At 37.2% G+C, this 20,650-nt stretch overlaps 1 protein-coding gene across 1 annotated transcript in view; it reads left to right on the top strand.

The window, feature by feature from the left end:
- DYNC2H1 (dynein cytoplasmic 2 heavy chain 1) overlaps nt 1–20,650 on the top strand; it is a 432,306-nt gene that overhangs the window by 83,174 nt on the left and 328,482 nt on the right. The window contains exons 42-47 of the mRNA XM_036258012.1: nt 798–1,057; nt 1,882–2,128; nt 5,483–5,634; nt 6,892–7,036; nt 8,401–8,503; nt 9,028–9,195. Of these exons, the coding sequence (XP_036113905.1) occupies nt 798–1,057; nt 1,882–2,128; nt 5,483–5,634; nt 6,892–7,036; nt 8,401–8,503; nt 9,028–9,195 (1,075 nt within the window). The remainder of the gene's footprint in view (nt 1–797; nt 1,058–1,881; nt 2,129–5,482; nt 5,635–6,891; nt 7,037–8,400; nt 8,504–9,027; nt 9,196–20,650) is intronic.

Below are 20,650 nucleotides of genomic sequence, written 5' to 3'. Positions count from 1 at the left end.
TAGGATTGCTAGGATGAATTATTCATTGTAAATATTTGCTTAAATAAATGTAAAGGTGTAGTTCACCTAAGTGGTTTATAAAACTGAGTTCTACATATGAAGGAATTTCTTTCTATTGGTCTCTGTTAAAATAACTGAACATATGTTTCTTTGTGTTGACTCCAAATTATGTTTCTTCATTTTTATCATTTTGCTTCTTCTTTGATACCATTATTTATTGCTTTCTCTATTGTTTCCCTTTCCATGATCATTCTGTTGCCAGGTACTTCTCATTATTACCACTTAATACCACATTATACGTTGCATTTAGACAGATATTCTCTGGCCAAAGTTCAGAATAAAGGTATTAAAGAGTAGCGTTAGGGGCTAACTCTGCTCTATATCTGGGAAAATAACAGTTTTCAGGGTAAGGAAGAAGAATAACAGGTTGAGAGCAGTGAGCATTGGTGGTAACATTGGAAATGATTCGCAGTACCAGAACTTGGTGGAATGAAGGGTCTAGGATTCCTACATTGTGTAATTTATAATTTATTGTTCATAAGAACTCACTTAAAAGTTGAATATATTTGTACCTTGGTATATATATAAACTAGATGAAATTTATTTCCTTAAATGATCATTTAGAGAATAATATTTGAGATAAAATGTTGTTTAATTATAAGGGATATTTAGTAGGTTTACAGTATGTGAAATTTTTGGAACTAAGATGTTTCACTTGGGGAAAATTACTCTAAGGAATTAAAATTTTACGTATTCTGTTTGGAGTATATGAAAATCTGTCACAACTTCTTCTTAAGGTTTTTAATTGGGCGCGAGAATCTCCTCCAGACTCTCACAAACCAATGGACACCTACTATGACTCGAGTAGAGGGCGATTAGCATCGTATGTGCTGAAGAAGCCAGAAAACTTGACTGCTGATGATTTCAGTAATGGCCAAACACTTCCAGTCATTCAGACTCCTGACATGCAACGAGGTCTAGATTATTTCAAACCTTGGTTAAGTTCTGACACTAAACAGCCATTTATTCTTGTAGGACCAGAAGGATGTGGCAAAGGGTAAGAGCATAAAAATGTTCATGGAGGTGCATATTGTGAATGTATGCTTCTCCCCTCTTTTAAAATGATTTAACAGGTTTTTTTTTTTTTGTTTGTTTTTTGTTTTTTTACCACTAACATTTTCATGAAGGACTCTCATTGTCACTACTTGTAATAATAATATGACTGTAAGAAAGAATATGTTTTTTCTGCCAGGTTATATGTTTTCTAATGGATTGAAAACAATCTGAAAGATACTTATAAAAAGAATCTGTCCATAAATCACAACAAGTGAATACCTTAGATATACTTACAAATTTGCATTTGCTTTATTTATAAAAAGTGAATCTTGATGTTAGCTCTCTATTTAAAAATAGCTTTTAATTCAGTGGAATTCACCAATTTTTAGTGACTACTGAGTACAGTTTCTGGAAATAAAGGAGACATGGATTATTAGTTTCACATTTCTAGTAGTAATTTAAAAATTCTATAAAGTCATAGTAATTTTCCTTAGCTTAGAGAACTTATATCTTAAAATCTTTTCTTCAACTGTGGGGAAACAATTGGTGTCTTTAATATATACTTTATCAAACTAAATTATTTCTGTAAACTTTGTTTTTTATTGCTGTTGTTGTTAAAAGAGTCCTAAGATTGCCTTAAAATATGAATATATTTTTTTCTAGTAAAAAAATTGGTAAGTTACCATATCCATATTTACCAATTTCCCCTTAAATATCATCATGCATAATTTAGAAAGAAATGTTTATAAATAGAAATGTTACATTGGATATAAAAGAATTTTACTGGTTGCATTTTCAAAGTCAAATGTCATACATCTTTCATAGGATGCTGCTCAGGTATGCCTTTTCCCAACTCCGGTCCACTCAAATTGCTACAGTTCACTGTAGTGCACAAACGACATCACGACATCTCCTGCAGAAATTGAGCCAGACGTGCATGGTAATCAGTACTAACACTGGTCGAGTATACAGACCCAAAGACTGTGAAAGACTTGTTTTGTACTTAAAAGATATCAACCTACCTAAACTTGATAAATGGGGCACCAGTACTTTGGTAGCTTTCCTACAACAGGTGAGTCTTCTCACTTGAAGTGTTTTGATATAATTGGAAACCAATTTAGTTTCATTAATTTTTTTACTTTATTTTTGTTGTTGACATTCTTGCAGATGTCCTTATTCCCCCCAACCCTTTGCCCACCTTTAGCCAGCCTCCACCCCACCCCTTCCCTCTAGAAAAATCTTCTGCTTTCCTCCTTAGGGCCAGTTTTATGTAGCATGTGTCATGGAAATTAAACTCTTGAAGCATCTCAGTCTTGTTCCAGGTCTACTTTCTTTTTTTTTATCCTCTCCTGAGGATATTTTTCCTTTTTTTTTGTACAGATAGAGTGGGAAGGAGAGAGAGGAAGGGAGAGAGAGAGAGAAACATCGACGTGAAGGGACACATCAAGTGGCTGCCACCCGCACGACCAACCAGGGCCGGGGACAAACTGCAACCGAAGTACGTGCCCTTAGCGGGAACCGAACCCGGGTCTCTCTGGACCGCAGGCCAATGCTCTAACCACTGAGCAAAACTGGCCAGGGCCCAGGTCTACTTTCTTTGATCTTCCTCACTTTAGGAGTTAGTATTACATTGAATTGATATATGACGGGAAGAGTAAAAACAGCCTTTACTCTATACCTATTACATCTCCTTTATGTGTAAGAGGAGGAAAGCAGAAGCTGAGGATGGTGCTAGAGTTGGGGAAGTTTCTGCTTCAGTGTTTTAGGTTTGCATTCTTTTCAGAGCAGTTAGGCTCAGCCATGCCCCTTTCTGGCTGCTTTAGTTCATGAGTCTCCCTCTTTGCCTTTGTAGGTATTGGAAACCATACATTCTTAGTGTGGAAGATTTTATTTCTTTTGTTGTTGTTAATCACCTGAGGACATTTTTTTCTATTGATTTTTGAGAGAGTGGAAGGGGGGGGGGAGAGAGAGAGAGAGAGAGGGGTTGATGGCCTCCTGAATGTGCCCCGACTGGGGCTGGAAGTTGAACCTGCAATCCAGGTGTGTGCCTTTGACCAAGAATCGAACCTGCAACCCTTTGGTGCATGGGCTGTTGCTCTAACCCATGCCACACTTGGCAAGCCACACTTGCCAGAGCAGATTTTATCTCTTTATCTGATTTACATCACATTAGAAACCCTAAATTCTAAATAGGTACTTATTATGCTTATATATCTTCAAATTTACCTTTATTATGTACTGCAAAATATAATAAAATATTTATAGAAAAAATTTTTTCTATATATTTTTTCTTTTTATTTATTTTTTTATTAATTAATTTTTGTTACAGATGTTTCTCCTTTTTCCCCCACTGATTCCCCCCTCCTCCTCCCTCCCTGCCCTGTCCTGTCCCCAGATTGTTGTCCATGTCCACTGTTCATGCATACATGCATATAAGTTCTGTGGTTTATCTCTCCCCCACCATCCCCTCTTTAGGGGATTGTCAGTCTGTACCCCACTTCTGCGTCTCTGGGACTACCCCATTCCTCAGACTATTATGTTCATTATATTCCACAAATAAGTGAGATCATATGAAACTTGTCTTTCTCTGTTTGGCTTGTTTCACTTAGGATGATACTTTCAAGGTCCCTCCATGTAGTCTCAAAGGATAAGAGATCGTTCTTTCTTACAGCTGCGTAGTACTCCATTGTGTATATGTACCACAGCTTTTTGATCCATTCATCTACTGCTGGACACTTGGGCTGTTTCCAGATCTTAGCGATTGTAAATAGTGCTGCTAAAAACATGGTGGTACATATATTCTTTCTGATTGGTGTTTTATGCTTCTTAGGGTATATTCTTGGAAGTGGGATCACTGGGTCAAATGGCAATTCAATTTTTAATTTTTTGAGGTAACACCATAGTGTTTTCCATAGTGGCTGCATCAGTTTGCATTCCCACCAGCAATGTACTAGAGTCCCCTTTTCTCCACACCCAACACTTGTTGTTTGATGATTTGTTGATGGCGGCCATTCTGACAGGTGTGAGGTGATACCTCATTGTTGTTTTAATTTGCATCTCTCTGATGATTAGTGATGATGGGCATTTCTTCTAATGTTTCTTAGCCATTTGTATGTCCTGTTTGGAGAGGTGTCTATTGAGTTCCTCTGCCCATTTTTTAATTGGATTCTTTGTCTTCCTTTTGTGGAGTTGTATGAGCACTCTATATGTATTGGAAATTAACCCCTTACCTGATATATTATTGGCAATTATGCTCTCCCATACAGTGGGTAGCCTTTCCGTTTTGATGATTGTATCTTTCGCTGTGCAGAAGCTTTTGAGTTTGATATAGTCCCATGTGTTCATTTTCTCCTTTGTTTCTATTGCCTTAGGTGATGTGTCAGTAAAAATTCTGCTGCGTATGATGTCTGAAATTTTGTTGCCTACAGTTTCTTCTAGGATTTTTATGGATTCATGAGTTACATTTAAGTCTTTTATCCATTTTGAGTTTATTCTCGTGTAGGGTGTAAGTTGATGGTCTAGTTTCATTTTTCTGCAAGTAGCTGTCCAATTTTCCCAGCACTATTTATTAAAGAGGCTGTCCTTACTCCACTGTATGCTTTTGCCACCTTTGTCAAATATTAATTGAGCATATTGCCTTGGGTCCATTTCTGGGTTCTCTGTTCTGTTCCACTGGTCTACATACCTGTTCTTGTGCCAGTACCAGGCTGTTTTGATTATAGTGGCTTTGTAGTATAACCTGAAATCTGGTATTGTGATCCCTCCAACTTTGTTCTTTCTTTTCAAGATTGCTGTGGCTATTTGAGGCCTTTTTTGGTTTCATATGAACTTTTGAAGTAATTGTTCTAATTCTGTGAAGTATGCCGTTGGTTCTATATTTTTTTTATGATTTCTTTCACTTTTTTTTTTTTTTTGGATCCTCACCTGAGGATATTTTTCCATTGATTTTTAGATAGAGTGGGAGGGAGGTAGGCAGAGAGAAATATTGATGTGAGAGAGATCAATCACTTGCTTCCCACACTGAGGCTGGGGATTGAACCAGTAACCCAGGCACCTACCCTTGACCAGAATTGAACCCGAGACCATTCATCCACAGGCCGATACTCTAACTGCTGAGCCAAATTGGCCAGGGTCAATTTTTTTTTTTTAATAATTGCTGATTTATACTATCATCTTGATTTTAATGTTTATTAGAGAGAAAGCATTTAAAAAATGATAATTCAGCTACCATTCATTGAACAGTGAATAATAATACTGAAGAGTATTATTTTATATAAGAATTTAAAGTATATTTCGATTTTCAATTCTCAAGATGGGTAGAGGATGATGATTGCATTTGGAAATAATTGAATTTTATGCAAAAGTATATCATAATTAGGAAATCTTAAGCAGTAAACTTTTATTTTTTAAATTTATTTTCAAATAGGTATTGACATATCAAGGATTTTATGATGGAAATTTGGAATGGGTTGGTTTAGAAAATATTCAAATTGTGGCTTCTATGTCAGCTGGAGGAAGACTGGGAAGACATAAGCTTACTACCAGATTTACTTCTATTGTTCGTCTTTGTGCTATAGAGTATGTATCTTAGTGTTTTAATCTTTTTTTAAATTTGGGGAGACATATTTATACTTTATTAAAGATATCCATTAATGATATTTCTTCAAAATGTAGAATTCAGTAATAAACAAATAGTCTTAAGCTCTGATACTGTTTTTTTTTTCCTACCCTTCTCAAACCATAGGCAATAATTTAGGATAATAAAAGCTTTAATCAACATTTCTTTTTTTTTTTTTCTTTACTGCTTTTTAGAGAGAGAGGAAGGGAGAGGGAGAGAGAGATAGAAACATTGATGAGAGAGAACATCGATTGGCCGCCTCCTGCATGCCCCACTGGGGATCAGGCCCACAACCTGGGCATATGCCTTGATCAGGAATCGAACTGGTGACCTCTTGGTGCAAGGGTCGATGTTCAACCACTGAGCTACACCAGCTGGGCTAATCAACACTTCTTATATATTAGAAAGAAAATAGAACTGTTTTTTATTGTCTCTGTTCTAAAATATCAATATCAGGAATCAGAATGGTAGATTCTAGATTTAAATTTTTTAAGGTTTCATAAAACAAAAACACTATAAAATCTTATAAAGATAACTAAACAGAGAATTTAAATCTGAAGAAAGTAGAGTTAATTTATGTTAGTGGCTGATAGCATTACTCTTCATACATTTACCCATCTTCATGGTCCATAATTGTTATAGGACTTTTGAATTTTATGTTATGGCACTGTCTCCTCTGTTATATTTTGCCTTATAAAATCTAGTTTTTATGTTTTATGCTAATTTTATGTTTTATGTTTTAAGCCATCTATTAATGTTCTTCTTTCAGACATGTTAACAGCCACCAATTCAGCTGCAGTGAGATAGATTTTGGGGGAAAGAGTTTGATTTTATTTGATTCTACTTTTGCAGTTCTGAGGGGTTCCTGCTCTATGTGCAGGCTCTACATAGCTCAAAAAGCTTTTTCTTAGGCAACATTTTACTTTAGCCCTTTTTAAAGATCAGTGGTTTTTCAAACAATTATATTCGTAAGTAATTTTATTGGAGTCCTCTTTTCGGACCCTCAGTATTCGACAACAGGTACATAGGGATCTAATTTGGTTGAGGTGAGAATTGGGACTTGGAGCTTGGCCTTAGCCCCTGAGTAAATCTTGGAGGTATCTACATCTCGAAGCAGCACAGTCTGAAAACTACTGCTGTAACTTAACATTAAAATAATAATTTAGAATAATGATTTATCAACTTCTTTCTTATATTTATTTAACTTTCTTTTTTAGTTACCCAGAAAGAGAACAATTACAGACAATTTATGGAGCATATTTAGAACCAGTTTTACATAAAAATCTGAAGAATCATTCTATTTGGGGTTCTCCATCAAAAATTTATCTCTTAGCAGGATCTATGGTACAAGTGTATGAACAGGTATATATTTATTTACAGTATATTGTAGTTTTCATGTCTATTTGTATCACTTCATAGGGCTGTCTTTAACCCTGACCTGTGTTGATGTTTCTTTTTCTGCTGTTTATTAGGCCTTTTAACTGGAGTGTGAGCTCAGTGAGGGCAGATGCTCTTTGTGCTTTAGTCACTGTTGTATCCCCTAGCACAGTTCCATGTAGATTCTCAGTCAGTATTGACTGAATGAATCAGTGGATGGATGGTTATTCTCCTGTCAGCTCACATTTAGAATGTTTAGAATGGAGTTTATCTTTTTTTCCAAAACTGTATCTTTCTCCTGACTTCTGTTTGTTTCTGTCTTCCAGGCTTCAAACCTGAGAGTAGTCCTTGATGTTTATTTTTTTCCTGTTACCTGTGAGGAAATGTCTAAAGAATCTTTCCTTGGTAAAATGGGGAGATAACTTGAAAATAGGCATTAAGGATGGCAGAAGACATTTAATGAGTACATTTCTTTCCAGTACTAGTCCTAGGGATGCAAGGATGACTGTGTCTCTATTCTTTTGAAGTTCACAATCTAATGAGGGGACCTAGTCATATAAATAAACTTAATATAGTGTCATATATATAAGAACAGTATGTACAAGTTATAGAGAAAGTGTAGAAAAGGGGATGAATATGTTTGTTGTGTGTGGTAGTTGTTAAGGGGAGGTGAAATGTGATCCGCATTTTGAAAAATGAATAGAAATTTGCTAAGTGGCTAGAGATGAAAGGTCTTTCTAGGTAAAGCAAATAGTATATGAAAGTTATGAAAGTATTTGTGGAAGATGCTTTTTGTAGTATTGGAGTAGAAGTAGGGAAAGATAAGTTAGAGAGCAAGAAATTCCTTATTTTAAAAAAATTAATTCATATGTTCAGTGATCAAGGCCAGAATAAGAGCAAGGTCAATGGCTCTGCACAGAGCACGGGCTCTTCACTGGTTGTCTGTTGGAGACTGACACTCTGAGATGCTGAAAGTTCAGTGGCTTCTTCAACATAAGGTCGCTCTGTGGTTCCTGCCACTAGAAGATGGGTCTTACCTGGATTTGTCAGTGCCTTGGGATTGCAACCACCATTTTATAAAGCTTAGGTTTGAATTTCTTTCTCTAGTAGCACTTTTAACCTTTTATTTTATTTTATTTTGCCATGGACAGTCTTTGGCAGTTTTTGTGAAGCCTGTGAACAACGCTTCTTAGATGATGTTTTTAACTGAATAAAATATATTACACAAGATAACCAAGGAAATCAATTAAATTGAAATACAGTTCTGTCCACTGGTAGAAATTGGCATTTCTGTGAGTCTAAGGTGACTAAAAAAGTAGATAGATGATTTACTGTATTTTCTTTAACAGGTGCGAGCCAAATTTACAGTTGATGATTATAGTCACTATATTTTCACTCCTTGCATCCTTACCCAGTGGGTTCTTGGTTTATTCAGATATGATTTAGAAGGAGGTAGGTTTTGCTTTTATGATTTCTAGACACTTAACTTAGAAAGCAACAGTGTTTGTCTATGCTGTATATTGTGTTTGTAATAGATACATTAAATGAGTAACTATTTATAGTAGTTTAAAAAACTATAACAACATGTAATTTAAATAAACATTAAATTTAAACATTAATATTAAAATTATAATATGTTTTCTCATTTAAACTATTAATGATTATCACAATTAAAGCATGATTTTAAAAAAAATGAAATTATTCTCTGTAACTAAAGATGTTTAAAATGCTTTTTTGCATTTACATTTTTATTGAACTAGTGATAATAGTGCTTAAATATATTTTACATAACCAAAAAATTTACCAACTTGTTAACCCAATGAATTTAAACTTTTCTCTCTTTTTTTTCTATTTATCTGATGCCGAAATTACGGTATGTAGATTTTCACTCTATTTCTTCCTAATAATATGTTGAAACTAACCATTTTAAAATAATTTGAATTTTATTACAATTAAATTTTTTTTGTCTGTTTTAGGACCTTCAAACCATCCACTAGATTATGTATTAGAAATTGTAGCATATGAAGCACAACGCTTATTTCGTGACAAAATTGTTGGTGCAAAGGAACTTCATTTATTTGACAGCATTTTAACATCGGTGTTTCAAGGAGATTGGGGTTCAGATATATTAGACAATATGGCAGGTAATACAGTTACTGAGTTTATGTAAATATATAAATGTTATAAGAACTTTAATTTACTAATAGCATGGTTTTGTATATCTAAACAAACCAAAACTTTGGATAATTTTAATGTTATTTATATCATAAGGAGTTGCTCTGTAATTTTTGCTAGATTTCAACAATTATATTCCAAACAAACTATGATGACAATATTTTTTTGGGGGGAGGGAGATGGAAAGTGTTCAGGCCATAGCATTTTATTTTATTTTATTATTTTTAAATACATTTTTTATTAATTTATTTTTGTTACAGATGTTTCTACTTTTTTTCTCCCATTGACGCCCTCCTCCCCATCCCCTCACCCCATACCTGGCTTTGTGGTCCATGTCCATCGGTTATGCGTACATGCATATAAGTTCTGTGGTTTATCTCTTCCCTCCCCCCACCGCCTCTTCTGAGGGTTGTCAGTTTGTACCTTACTTCCACATCTCTGGGTCTACCCAATTATTCATACTGTTATGTTCATTATATTCCACAAATAAGTGAGATCATGTGATATTTGTCTTTCTCTGCTTGGCTTATTTTGCTTAGGATAATACTTTCCAGGTCCCTCCATGTCGTCTCAAAGGATAAGAGATCTTTCTTTCTTACAGCTGCATAGTACTCCATTGTGCATATGTACCACAGGTTTTTTTTTTTTATTTTCAATTTTTTTTCTTATCCTCACCTGAGGACATTTTTCCATTTTTTTGTACAGATAGAGTGGGAGGGAGACAGAGAAAGAGAGAGACCAACATCGATGTGAAAGGGACACATCGAGTGGTTGCTACCTGCACGACCAAACCAGGGCCGGGGACAAACAGCAACCGAGGTACGTGCCCTTAGTGGGAACCGAACCCGGGTCTCTCCAGACCGCAGGCCAATGCTCTAACCGCTGAGCAAAACTGGCCAGGGCTGTACCACAGCTTTTTTATCCATTCATCTACTGATGGACACTTGCGCTGTTTCCAGATCTTAGCTATTGTAAATAGTGCTGCTATGAACATGTGGGGGGTGGGGGGGCATGTATTCTTTCTGATTGGTGTTTCAGGCTTCTTAGGGTATATTCCTGGAAGTGGGATCACTGGGTCAAATGGCAATTCAATTTTTAATTTTTTGAGGTAACACCATAGTGTTTTCCATAGTGGCTGCACCAGTCTGCATTCCCACCAGCAGTGTACTAGAGTCCCCTTTTCTCCACACCCTTGCCAACACTTGTTGTTTGATGATTTGTTGATGGCGGCCATTCTGGATTTGTTGATGGCTGTAGGTCTTTCATATATGGCCTTTATTATGTCAAGATATGATCTCTATTCCCACATTGTTGAGCGTTTTTATCAGAAACGGGTGCTGGATTTTGTTGAATGCTTTTTCAGCATCTATTAATATGATCATGTGGTTTTTATTCTTCATTTTGTTTATGTGGTGTATCACATTTATTGATTTACAAATATTGTACCAGCCTTGCATCCCTGGGATGAATCCCAGTTGGTCATGATGAATAATTTTTTTTGATGTATTGCTGGATCCAATTTGCTAGTATTTTGTTCAGGATTTTGGCATCTATGTTCATCAGGGATATTGGTCTGTAGTTTTCTTTATTTGTAGTGTCTCTTTTCTGGTTTTGGGATTAGAATTATGCTGGCCTCATAAAACGAGTTTGGAAGTCTTCCTTCTTCTTGAATTTTATGAAATAGTTTGAGGAGAATGGGTATTAGTTCTTCTTTGAATGTTTGGTAAAATTCCCTTCTGAAGCTTTCCAGGCCTGGGCTTTTGTTTGCTGGGAGAGTCTTGATTACCTCTTCAATTTCCTTAGTTGTTATTGGTCTGTTCAAATTTTCTATCTCTTCCCAGTCCAGTTTTGGGAGACTATGCTATGAACTTCCCTCTGAGAACTGCTGTTGCTGCAACCCATTGATTTTTGTGTTGTTGTGTGTTCATTTTCATTGGTTTCCAGGAAGTTTTTAATCTCTTCCTTGATCTCCCTGGTAACCCATTCATTGTTTAATAACATGCTATTTAGCCTCCATGTGTTCCAGTGTCTTTGCATGATGTTCTTGCAGTTGATTTCTAGTTTCATGCCAATGTGATCTGAGAAGATGCCTGATACGATTTCAATCATCTTGAACTTGTAGAGACTTAGTTTGTGCCCTAACATGTAGTCTGTCATTGAGAATGTCCCATGTGCATTTGAGAAGAATGTGAATACTGTAGTTTTGGGGTATAATTTTCTGTAGATATCTATTAAATCCATTTGATCTAATGCTTCATTTAGAGTCTCTGTTTCCTTGCTAATTTTTTGTCTGGAAGATCTATCCAGTGATGTCAGCGGGGTATTGAAGACCCCTACTGTGATTGTATTGCTGTCGATTTTTCCTTTGAAGTCTTCCAGAAGATTTTAAATATATGTTGGTGCTCCTATATTGGGTGCATATATGTTTATCAAGGTTATATCTTCATGTTGGATAGATTCTTTCAATATTATGTAGTGGCCTTCTTTGTCTCTAGTTATGGCCTTCATTTTGAAATCTATTTTATCAGATATGAGTATTGCTACCCTAGCTATTTTTTGCTTTCCATTTGCTTGGAAGATTTTTTTCCATGTCCTCACTTTCAACCTATGTGAGTCTTTTGTTGTGAGGTGGGTCTCTTGTAAACAACATATATAAGAGTCATGCTTTCTTATCCAATCAGCTGCTCTGTGTCTTTTTATCGGAGCATTCAGTCCATTTACATTTAAGGTGATTATTGATATGTACTTATTTATTGCCATTTTTTGTTTAATGTGGTTATATTTTTCTTCCTATTTCTTCTACTAATTACAGCAGTTCCTTAAATATTTCTTGCAGTGCTGGTTTGGTCTAATGTATTCCCTTAGCCTTTTTTATTTGTCTGGGAAGCTCTTTATTTGACCTTCTATTTTGAATGATAGCCTTGCTGGATAGAGTAGTCTTGGATTCAGATCATTGTTTTTCATGAACCTGATTACTTCATGCCACTCCCTTCTGGCCTGTAGTGTTTGTGTTGAGAAGTCAGTTGAGAGCCTTATGGGGTTTCCTTTGTAGGTAACCTGTTGCTTATCTCTTGGTGCTTTTAGGATTATCTCTTTATCTTTAATTTTTGGCATTTTGATTATACTATGTGTCTTGGTGTGGGCCTGTTTAGGTTCTTCTTACTTGAGGCTCTCTGTGTTTCTTGAACTTGAATGCCTTCTTTTTTCACCAAATAGGGAAGTTTTCTGTCATTATTTCTTCAAATATATTCTGTAACCCTTGCTCATTTTCTTCTTATTCGGGGACTCCTATGATGCGAATATTACTATGTTTCCAGTTGTCCCACAGTTCTCTTAAGCAGTCTTCCTGTTTTTTAATTGTTTTTTCCTTTTGGTTTTCTCATTGATTGAGTTTTTTCTATCCTGCCTTCTAATTCACTGATCTAGTCCTCAGTTTCCTCTACTCTGCTGTTTAGTCTTTCCAATGTGTTCTTTATTTCTGCTTTGTCATTCTTCATTTTTTCTTGGTGGTTTTTAATTTCCAATTGGTTGATTTTTAACGTTTCTATGTCTTTACTCATGGTGCTCATGTCCTTATTCATGCTTTTGAGCTTCCTCAAGATCACGGCTCTGAATTCTAGCTCTGTTAACTTGCTTACCTGCGTTTCATTCATTTCATCTTTGGTAGAGGTCTCTTGTTCTTTTATTTGGAATTTGTTTCTTTCACCATTTTGGCTATGTCAGTGGGTTTTGGAGCCTGCTGAATTTTCCCTGTTTGTGTTGGTGTTCTGCTGTTTGTGGCTCCCTCTACTGGGTTTGGATGAGCGAGGGAGGACCCACGTTAAATACCACTGTCAACTCTTACTTTCCTGCGTAGAGTTGGAAGCCCAGGAAAGGTTCTGTTATCCTCTAGCTTTTTGCTTGAAGACGCTTGAAGAGCCTTGGCTTCTCAGTTGAATAAAAAAACTGCCTCAGGGGTTCAGAGTAAGGGGATTTCCCTAGGGTAGGGCAGATACTGGTTGTTAATGAACATCAATTTGCATTTCAATGGCCCACAGGGTGGGGTTGAATCTCTGAGGGAGGGGCCTGTACCTCTCTCCAGAGCCCTGGGAAGGAGTAATGTGGCCACAGTCCAGCAACTCAGGACTCAGCAAAAGTTCTGAGCACTCTCCAAATCCCGAGTGTCTCCACACAGTTCCAGTCCAGTCTCCCTCCCTCTGCTGGAGCCCAAGGTGAGTGGCTGTGGTTATTTTAGCATCTTTCCCGGCTCTGTGCTGTGGAGCCACTTGGCAGTGTAACCCTGAGGACGCTGCTCACAGCTAAGGCCGCTGCTGTCCGTGGGTTCCCAGCCCTCGTCTCACGCCTCTGCAATCCTACCAGGATCGAGTCAGTGTCCTTGGTTATATAGTCCTTGCAAGCTGCTTTTCTGTTGCTTTTTCCTGACAATTTGTCTTTGTTTTAGTTGTAATTCCAGTTTGGTCCTGGGAGATGGGCTGTGTAGCTTCCATTCTCTCCGCTGCCATTTTGGAATACCAGGCCATAGCATTTTAAAATTCTATTTCCTGAAGGATTTTTACTAATAAAGTTTTTTAATAGTTATATATACATGAAACTTAAAGATTATTGGGAAAAACCATTTTGGTTATAATGAACTTTTGTTTGAAAGCAGTGCCTATTCTCATATTGTCACTGTTCATAATATCTGTACAGAACTTACATGTTCTTGTTACTAGTGTCACTCATTGTTATGGTAAACAAGGCGTAACATCATTTATTCAAAGCAGCTATGTTGCATTTATAATTATTACTGCTTAAAAACAAATTTGCATTTTGAAAACTGCTATGGGAGTAATGCATGTGATGAAAATCATCATGATGAAAAGACCTTTGATAAAAAAGAACCATATAATGGAAATATTCCTAATAAAACAGCTTTCAAGCTACAAAATGGGTTTTTATTTTTTATTTATTGATGAGAGAGAGGGAGAGAGATAGAAACATCGATTTGTTGTCCCAACTATCCATGCATTTGTTGATTGCTTCTGATAGATGCCCTGACTGGGAATCAAACCCACAACCTTGGTGAATCTGGATGACACTCCAACCAGTGAGCTACCCAGCAAGTGCTGCAAAATGAATTTCTACTCTAATAGAGAGTAAATTTAGGCTTCAAAATATTTCATATTATACATTCTATACAGCTTGGGGCAAAAGTAGGTTTATAGTTGTTCATATGGAAAATAATGCAATAATAAATAAATGACGATACAAGAATAAACTGTTTTTCTTGTACTCACAACTGTACACCTACTTTTGCCCTACATTATACATTATACATTGTACATTTCTGGATTCAATATTGGTCTCAGGGTCATTTTACATAAGTCAAAAATGAATCATGAAGGTGGGAAGGGTGTTGAGATTGATAGAAATAATTTTTTAGGTGCTGCTTGAGTTTTGGAATCAGGAAATGAGTTCAAGAGAACCTAAGATAGGATGAAATGATGAGGAAGCCTGATAATAGTATAGAATTGGCTTGGTTTTTAGTGAGGTCTATGTCCTTGTGGCATGTAGTTTTATGGCTTAATGTATAAAGGCTTTGGTTTGTGAATTGAGTTACTAGTGTCTCTTCTTGCAAAGAAAGTGCCATATCTTGAAGGAATTGTGAGGAAGATGGCGATGGACAGGACCGGAGGGAGGGTGAGTGTGTGAGAGAGTGAGCGAGTGTGTGAGAGAGTGTCAGTGGACATGAAGGTGGATGACCAAACCCAAGCAGTGCAGGGCCATGGAGAAGAAAGTTCCTGTGCTGTGGACGGGAGCAGCCAGCTACTGTGGTAAGCAGCCCTTTAGGGCGCTTGTCCCCAGTCGTGGGGAGGTCCCACCATTTTGGAAGATACCGGGTCTTCCCTGGGAGGAGGCAGTGGGAGCGGCTAGGGCCCAACACCTGAGCCCACCAGCATACCTGGCACTATTGGACAGTGGACACTCTGTGTAAACACAGACCGGTGCACAGTAGTGGAGCTCTCAAGGTGCAGGTGGTGGAAGCCGTGGACAGCCGGGAGCCCAGCACCATCCCCCATAGTAGCATCCTGATCATTCTTGAGATATACCCCCAGCAACAGAGGCTAGGGAGCAGACATCCATCCCCAGGCAACAGAAGCACAGACCAGCAGCTGAGACCCATCCCCAAAAACTACAGCAAAAGTTGAGCAGGAGTTGAGCCCCACTCGGCAGCAGCACTCCCCAGCCGCCAGTGGCGGGACCTGGGACTCCACAGAGGCCTGTGCAGTCCAATAGCCCATAAAAGCAGTGGGAAGCTGGAGCCCGAGAGAGACTGGTGTGACCAGCATCTATCCCACCCTCTGGAAATGCTCTTATGCAGAACACCAGGGCTACATTCCAGCGCACTGTGTAACTGAGACTACTAGCCACCAGGAAAAGGCTAGAGGATAACTGAACCTTTCCTGGGCTTGTAATCTGCCCAGGAAAGAAAGATTTGACGGTGGTGTTTAACATGGTGTTTAACTCAAACCCAGTAGAGGGAGCCACAAACAGCAGAACACCAATACCCACAGGGAAAATTTGGCAGGCACCAAAAGCAAACTGAAACAGCCAAAATGGTGAAACAAAGAAACAATCCCAAATTAAAGAACAAGAGAACTCGATCGAAGATGAGATCAATGAAATGTAGCTAAGCAAATTATCAGAGGTAGAGTTCAGAGCCATGATCTTGAGGAAGCTCAACAGCATGAGTGAGGACATCAGGCTTGAGTATAGATATACAAACATTGAAATACAACCAAGTGGAAATGAAGAATGACATAGCAGAAATAAAGAACACATTGGAAGCGGTAACCAGCAGAGTGGAGGAAGCTGAGGACTGGATTAGTGAATTAGATAACAGGGTAGAAAAATATCAACCCATCAGAAAACCAAAAGGAAAAAACAATTGGAAAACAGGAAGCCTGCTTAAGACAACTGTGGAACAACTGGAAACGTAATAACATTCACATGCTAGGAGTCACCAAAGAGGAAGAAAATGGGGAAGGGTTAGAAAATATATTTCAAGCCCTGGCCGGTTTGGCTCAGCGGTTAGAGCGTCGGCCTGCGGTCTGGAGAGACCCGGGTTCAGATCCTGCTAAGGGCATGTGCTTCGGTTGCACTTTGTCCCCGGCCCTGGTTGGTCGTGCCGGTGGCAGCCACTCGATGTGTCCCTTCACGTCGATGTTTCTCTCTCTCTCTCCCTCCCACTCTATCTGTACAAAAAATGGAAAAATATCCTTGGGTGAGGATTAAAAAAAAAAAAAAGAAAATATATTTCAAGATATAGTGACAGAAAACTTTCCTAACATGGTGAAGGAAGAAGGCATTCAAGTTCAAGAAGCACACAGAGCCCCAAGTAAGAAGAACCAAAAGAGGCCCACGTTAAGACACATAGTAAATAAAATGTCAAAAATTAAATACAAAGAAAGAATCCTAAAGGCAGCAAGAGACAAGCAACAGGTTACCTACAGTGGAACCCCCATAAGGCTGTCAGTAAACTTCTCAACAGAAACACTACAGGCCAGAAGGGAGTGGCATGAAGTAATCAAGGTAATGAAAAACAAGGATCTGAATCCAAGACTATCCATCAAGGCTATCATTCAAAATAGAAGGTCAAATAAAGAGCTTCCCAGACATAAAAAAAGGCTAAAGGAATACATTAGCACCAAACCAGCACTGCAAGAAATGCTAGAAGGACTGCTGTAATTAGTAGAAGAAATGGGAAGAAAAATATAATCATATTGAACAAAAAATGGCAATAAATAAATACATATCAATTTTCACCTTAAATGAGAATGGTTTGAATCCTCCAATAAAAAGACACAGAGTATTTATTTGGATAAGAAAGCATAACTCACACGTATGTTGTTTACAAGAGACCCACCTCACAACAAAAGACTCACATAGGTTGAAAGTGAAGACATGGAAAAAAATCTTCCAAGCAAATGGAAAGCAAAAAATAGCTGGGGTAGCAATACTCATATCTGATCAAATAGATTTCAAAATGAAGGCCATAACTAGAGACAAAGAAGGCCACTACATAATATTGAAAGAATCTATCCAACATGAAGATATAACCTTGATAAACATATATGCACCCAATATAGGAGCACCAAAATATATTAAAATTTTTTTGAAGCACTTCAAAGGAGAAATCTACGGCAATACAATCATAGCAGGCGTCTTCAATACCCCGTGGACATCACTGGATAGATCTTCTAGATAAAAAATTAACAAGGAAACACAGACTCTAAATGAAGCACTAGATCAAATGGATTTAATAGATATCTACAGGGAATTACACCCCAAAACTGCAGAATGCACATTCTTAAGTGCACCTGGGCCATTCTCAACGATAGACCACATGTTAGGGCACAAAATGAGTTTCTACAAGTTCAAGATGATTGAAATCATATCAAGCATCTTCTCAGGTAACATTGGCATGAAGCTAGAAATCAATTTCAAGAAGAACATGCAAAGACATTGGAACACATGGAGGCTAAATAGCATATTATTGAACAATGAACGGGTTATCATGGAGATCAAGGAAGAAATTAAAATCTTCCTGGAAACCAATGAAAATGAACACACAACAATACAAAAATCTATGGGAGGCAGCAAAAGCAGGTTTTTTTTTTTGTTTTTTTTTTTTGTTGTTTTTTTTTTTAGGTATAAAGATATTTACTTTCAATGGTAAAAACCTAAGAACAACAAAGAATGGTTAAGTAAACTTTTACTTGATAGAACATTAGACGTTCATTGAGATGAAAAGTATGAAGGCTACATAGTAACATGGGAAATGTTAATACAAGGTGTTGAATTAAAGCTTAAAAACATTCGGATGAACCATGTAGTTCTGTCATAAATACAGGTAGGTAAAAATAATAGCTTCTAGGGAACAGACCTAAGAGAAAAACAGATGAAGGGATGGTAGTTTTTTATTTTTATTTTTTATTTTATTTTTATTTTTTTAAATTTTTTTATTTGTTACAGATGTTTCTCTTTTTTACCCCATTGGCACCTCCCTCCCCACCCCACGCCTGCCCTGTCCCCGGCTTTGTTGTCTATGTCCATTGGTTATGTATACATGCATATAAGTTCTGTGGTTTATCTCTTCCCACCCGCCCCCCCTCCTCTGACGGATGTCAGTCTGTGCCCTACTTCCATGTTTCTGGGTCTACTGTAGTCCTTAGACTGTTATGTTCATTATATTCTGTATATAAGTGAGATCATATGGTATTTGTCTTTTTCTGCTTGGCTTATTTCACTTAGGTAATACTTTCCAGGTCCCTCCATGTTGTCTCAAAGGATAAGAGATCGTTCTTTCTTACAGCTGCATAGTACTCCATTGTGTAAATGTACCACTGCTTTTTTATCCATTCTTCTATTGATGGACACTTGCGCTGTTTCCAGATCTTAGCTATTGTAAATAGTGCTGCTATGAACATGGGGGTACATATATTATTTCTGACTGGTGTTTCAGGCTTCTTAGGGTATATTCTTAGAAGCGGGATCACTGGGTCAAATGGAAGTACAATTTTTAATTTTTTGAGGTAACACCATATTGTTTTCCATAGTGGCTGCATCAGTCTGCATTCCCACTAGCAATGTCCTAGAGTTCCCTTTTCTCCACACCCTCGCCAACACTTGGATGATTTGTTGATGGCGGCCATTCTGACAGGTGTGAGGTGATACCTCATTGTTGTTTTAATTTGCATCTCTCTGATGATTAGTGATGTTGAGCATTTCTTCATATGTCTCTTGGCCATTTGTATGTCCTGTCTGGAGAGGTGTCTATTTAGCAACTCTGCCCATCTTTTAATTGGGTTCTTTGTCTTCCTTTTGTTGAGTTGTATGAGTACTCTATATATTTTGGAAATTAACCCTTTATCTGATATATCATTGGCAATGATGTTCTTCCATACAGTGGGTTGCCTTTCCATTTTGATGATTGTTTCTTTTGCTGTGCAGAAGCTTTTTAGTTTGATGTAGTCCCATGTGTTCATTTTCTCCTTTATTTCTGTTACCTTAGGTGATGTATCAGTGAAAATTCTGCTGCATATGATGTCCGAAATTTTGTTTCCTACATTTTCTTCTAGAATTTTTATGGATTCACGGGTCACATTTAAGTCTTTTATCCATTTTGAGTTTATTTTTGTGTATCATGTAAATTGATGGTGTAGTTTCAGTTTTTTGCATGTAGCTGTCCAATTTTTCCAACACCATTTATTAAAGAGGCTGTTTTTACTCCACTGTATGCTCTTGCCACCTTTGTCAAATAATAATTGAGCATACTGCCTTGGGTTCATTTCTGGGTTCTGTGTTCTGTTCCACTGGTCTATATGCCTGTTCTTTTGCCAGTACCTGGCTGTTTGATTACAGTCGCTTTGTAGTATAACCTGATATCTGGTATTGTGATCCCACCTACTTTGTCCTTCTTTTTCAAAATTGCTGTGGCTATTTGGGGACTTTTTTGGTTCCATAAGAACTTTTGAAGTATTTGTTCTAGTTCTGTGAAATATGTCATTGATATTTTGATGGGGATTGCATTGAATCTATAGATTGTTTGGGTAGTATGGACATTTTAATGATGTTAATTCTTCCAATCCATGAACAAGGTATGTGCTTCCACTCTTTTATATCTTCCTCTATTTCTTTTTTCAATGTCCTGAGGATTGTCTTTTTGGTTTCTCTTTCTGTGAATTCATCATTGGTGTATAAGAATGCCATTAATTTCTTGACGTTAATTTTGTATCCTGCTACTTTTCCAAATTCATTTATTAAGTCTAGTAGATATTTGATGGAGTCTTTAGGGTTTTCTATGTATAATACCATGTCATCTGCAAATAATGACAGTTTTACTTCCTCCTTTCCAATTTGGATCCCTTTTATTTTTTCTTTAATCCGATTGCTATGGCTAAGACTTCCAGTACTATGTTAAATAGGAGTGGTGAAAGTGGACATCCCTGTCTTGTTCCTGTTCTTAATGGAAATGTTTTTAGTTTCTGCCCATTGAGTAGGATGTTGGCTGTAGGTCTTTCATATATGGCCTTTATTATGTCGAGATATGATCCCTCTATTCCCACATTGCTGAGCGTTTTTGTCACAAATGGGTGCTGGATTTTGTCGAATGCTTTTTCAGCATCTATTGATATGATCATGTGGTTTTTATTCTTCATTTTGTTTATGTGGTGTATCACATTTATTGATTTGCGAATATTGTACCAGCCTTGCATCCCTGGCATGAATCCCACTTGGTCATGGTGAATAATATTTTTGATGTATTGCTGGATTCGATTTGCTAGTATTTTGATCAGGATTTTGGCATCTATGTTCATCAGGGATATTGGCCTGTAGTTTCCTTTCTTTGTAGTGTCTTTTTGTGGTTTTGAAATTAGAATT

Source organism: Molossus molossus, unplaced genomic scaffold (assembly GCF_014108415.1).
Source record: "Molossus molossus isolate mMolMol1 unplaced genomic scaffold, mMolMol1.p scaffold_m16_p_13, whole genome shotgun sequence".
Lineage (NCBI taxonomy): Eukaryota > Metazoa > Chordata > Mammalia > Chiroptera > Molossidae > Molossus > Molossus molossus.
This window is presented reverse-complemented; position numbering and strand designations above follow the sequence as displayed.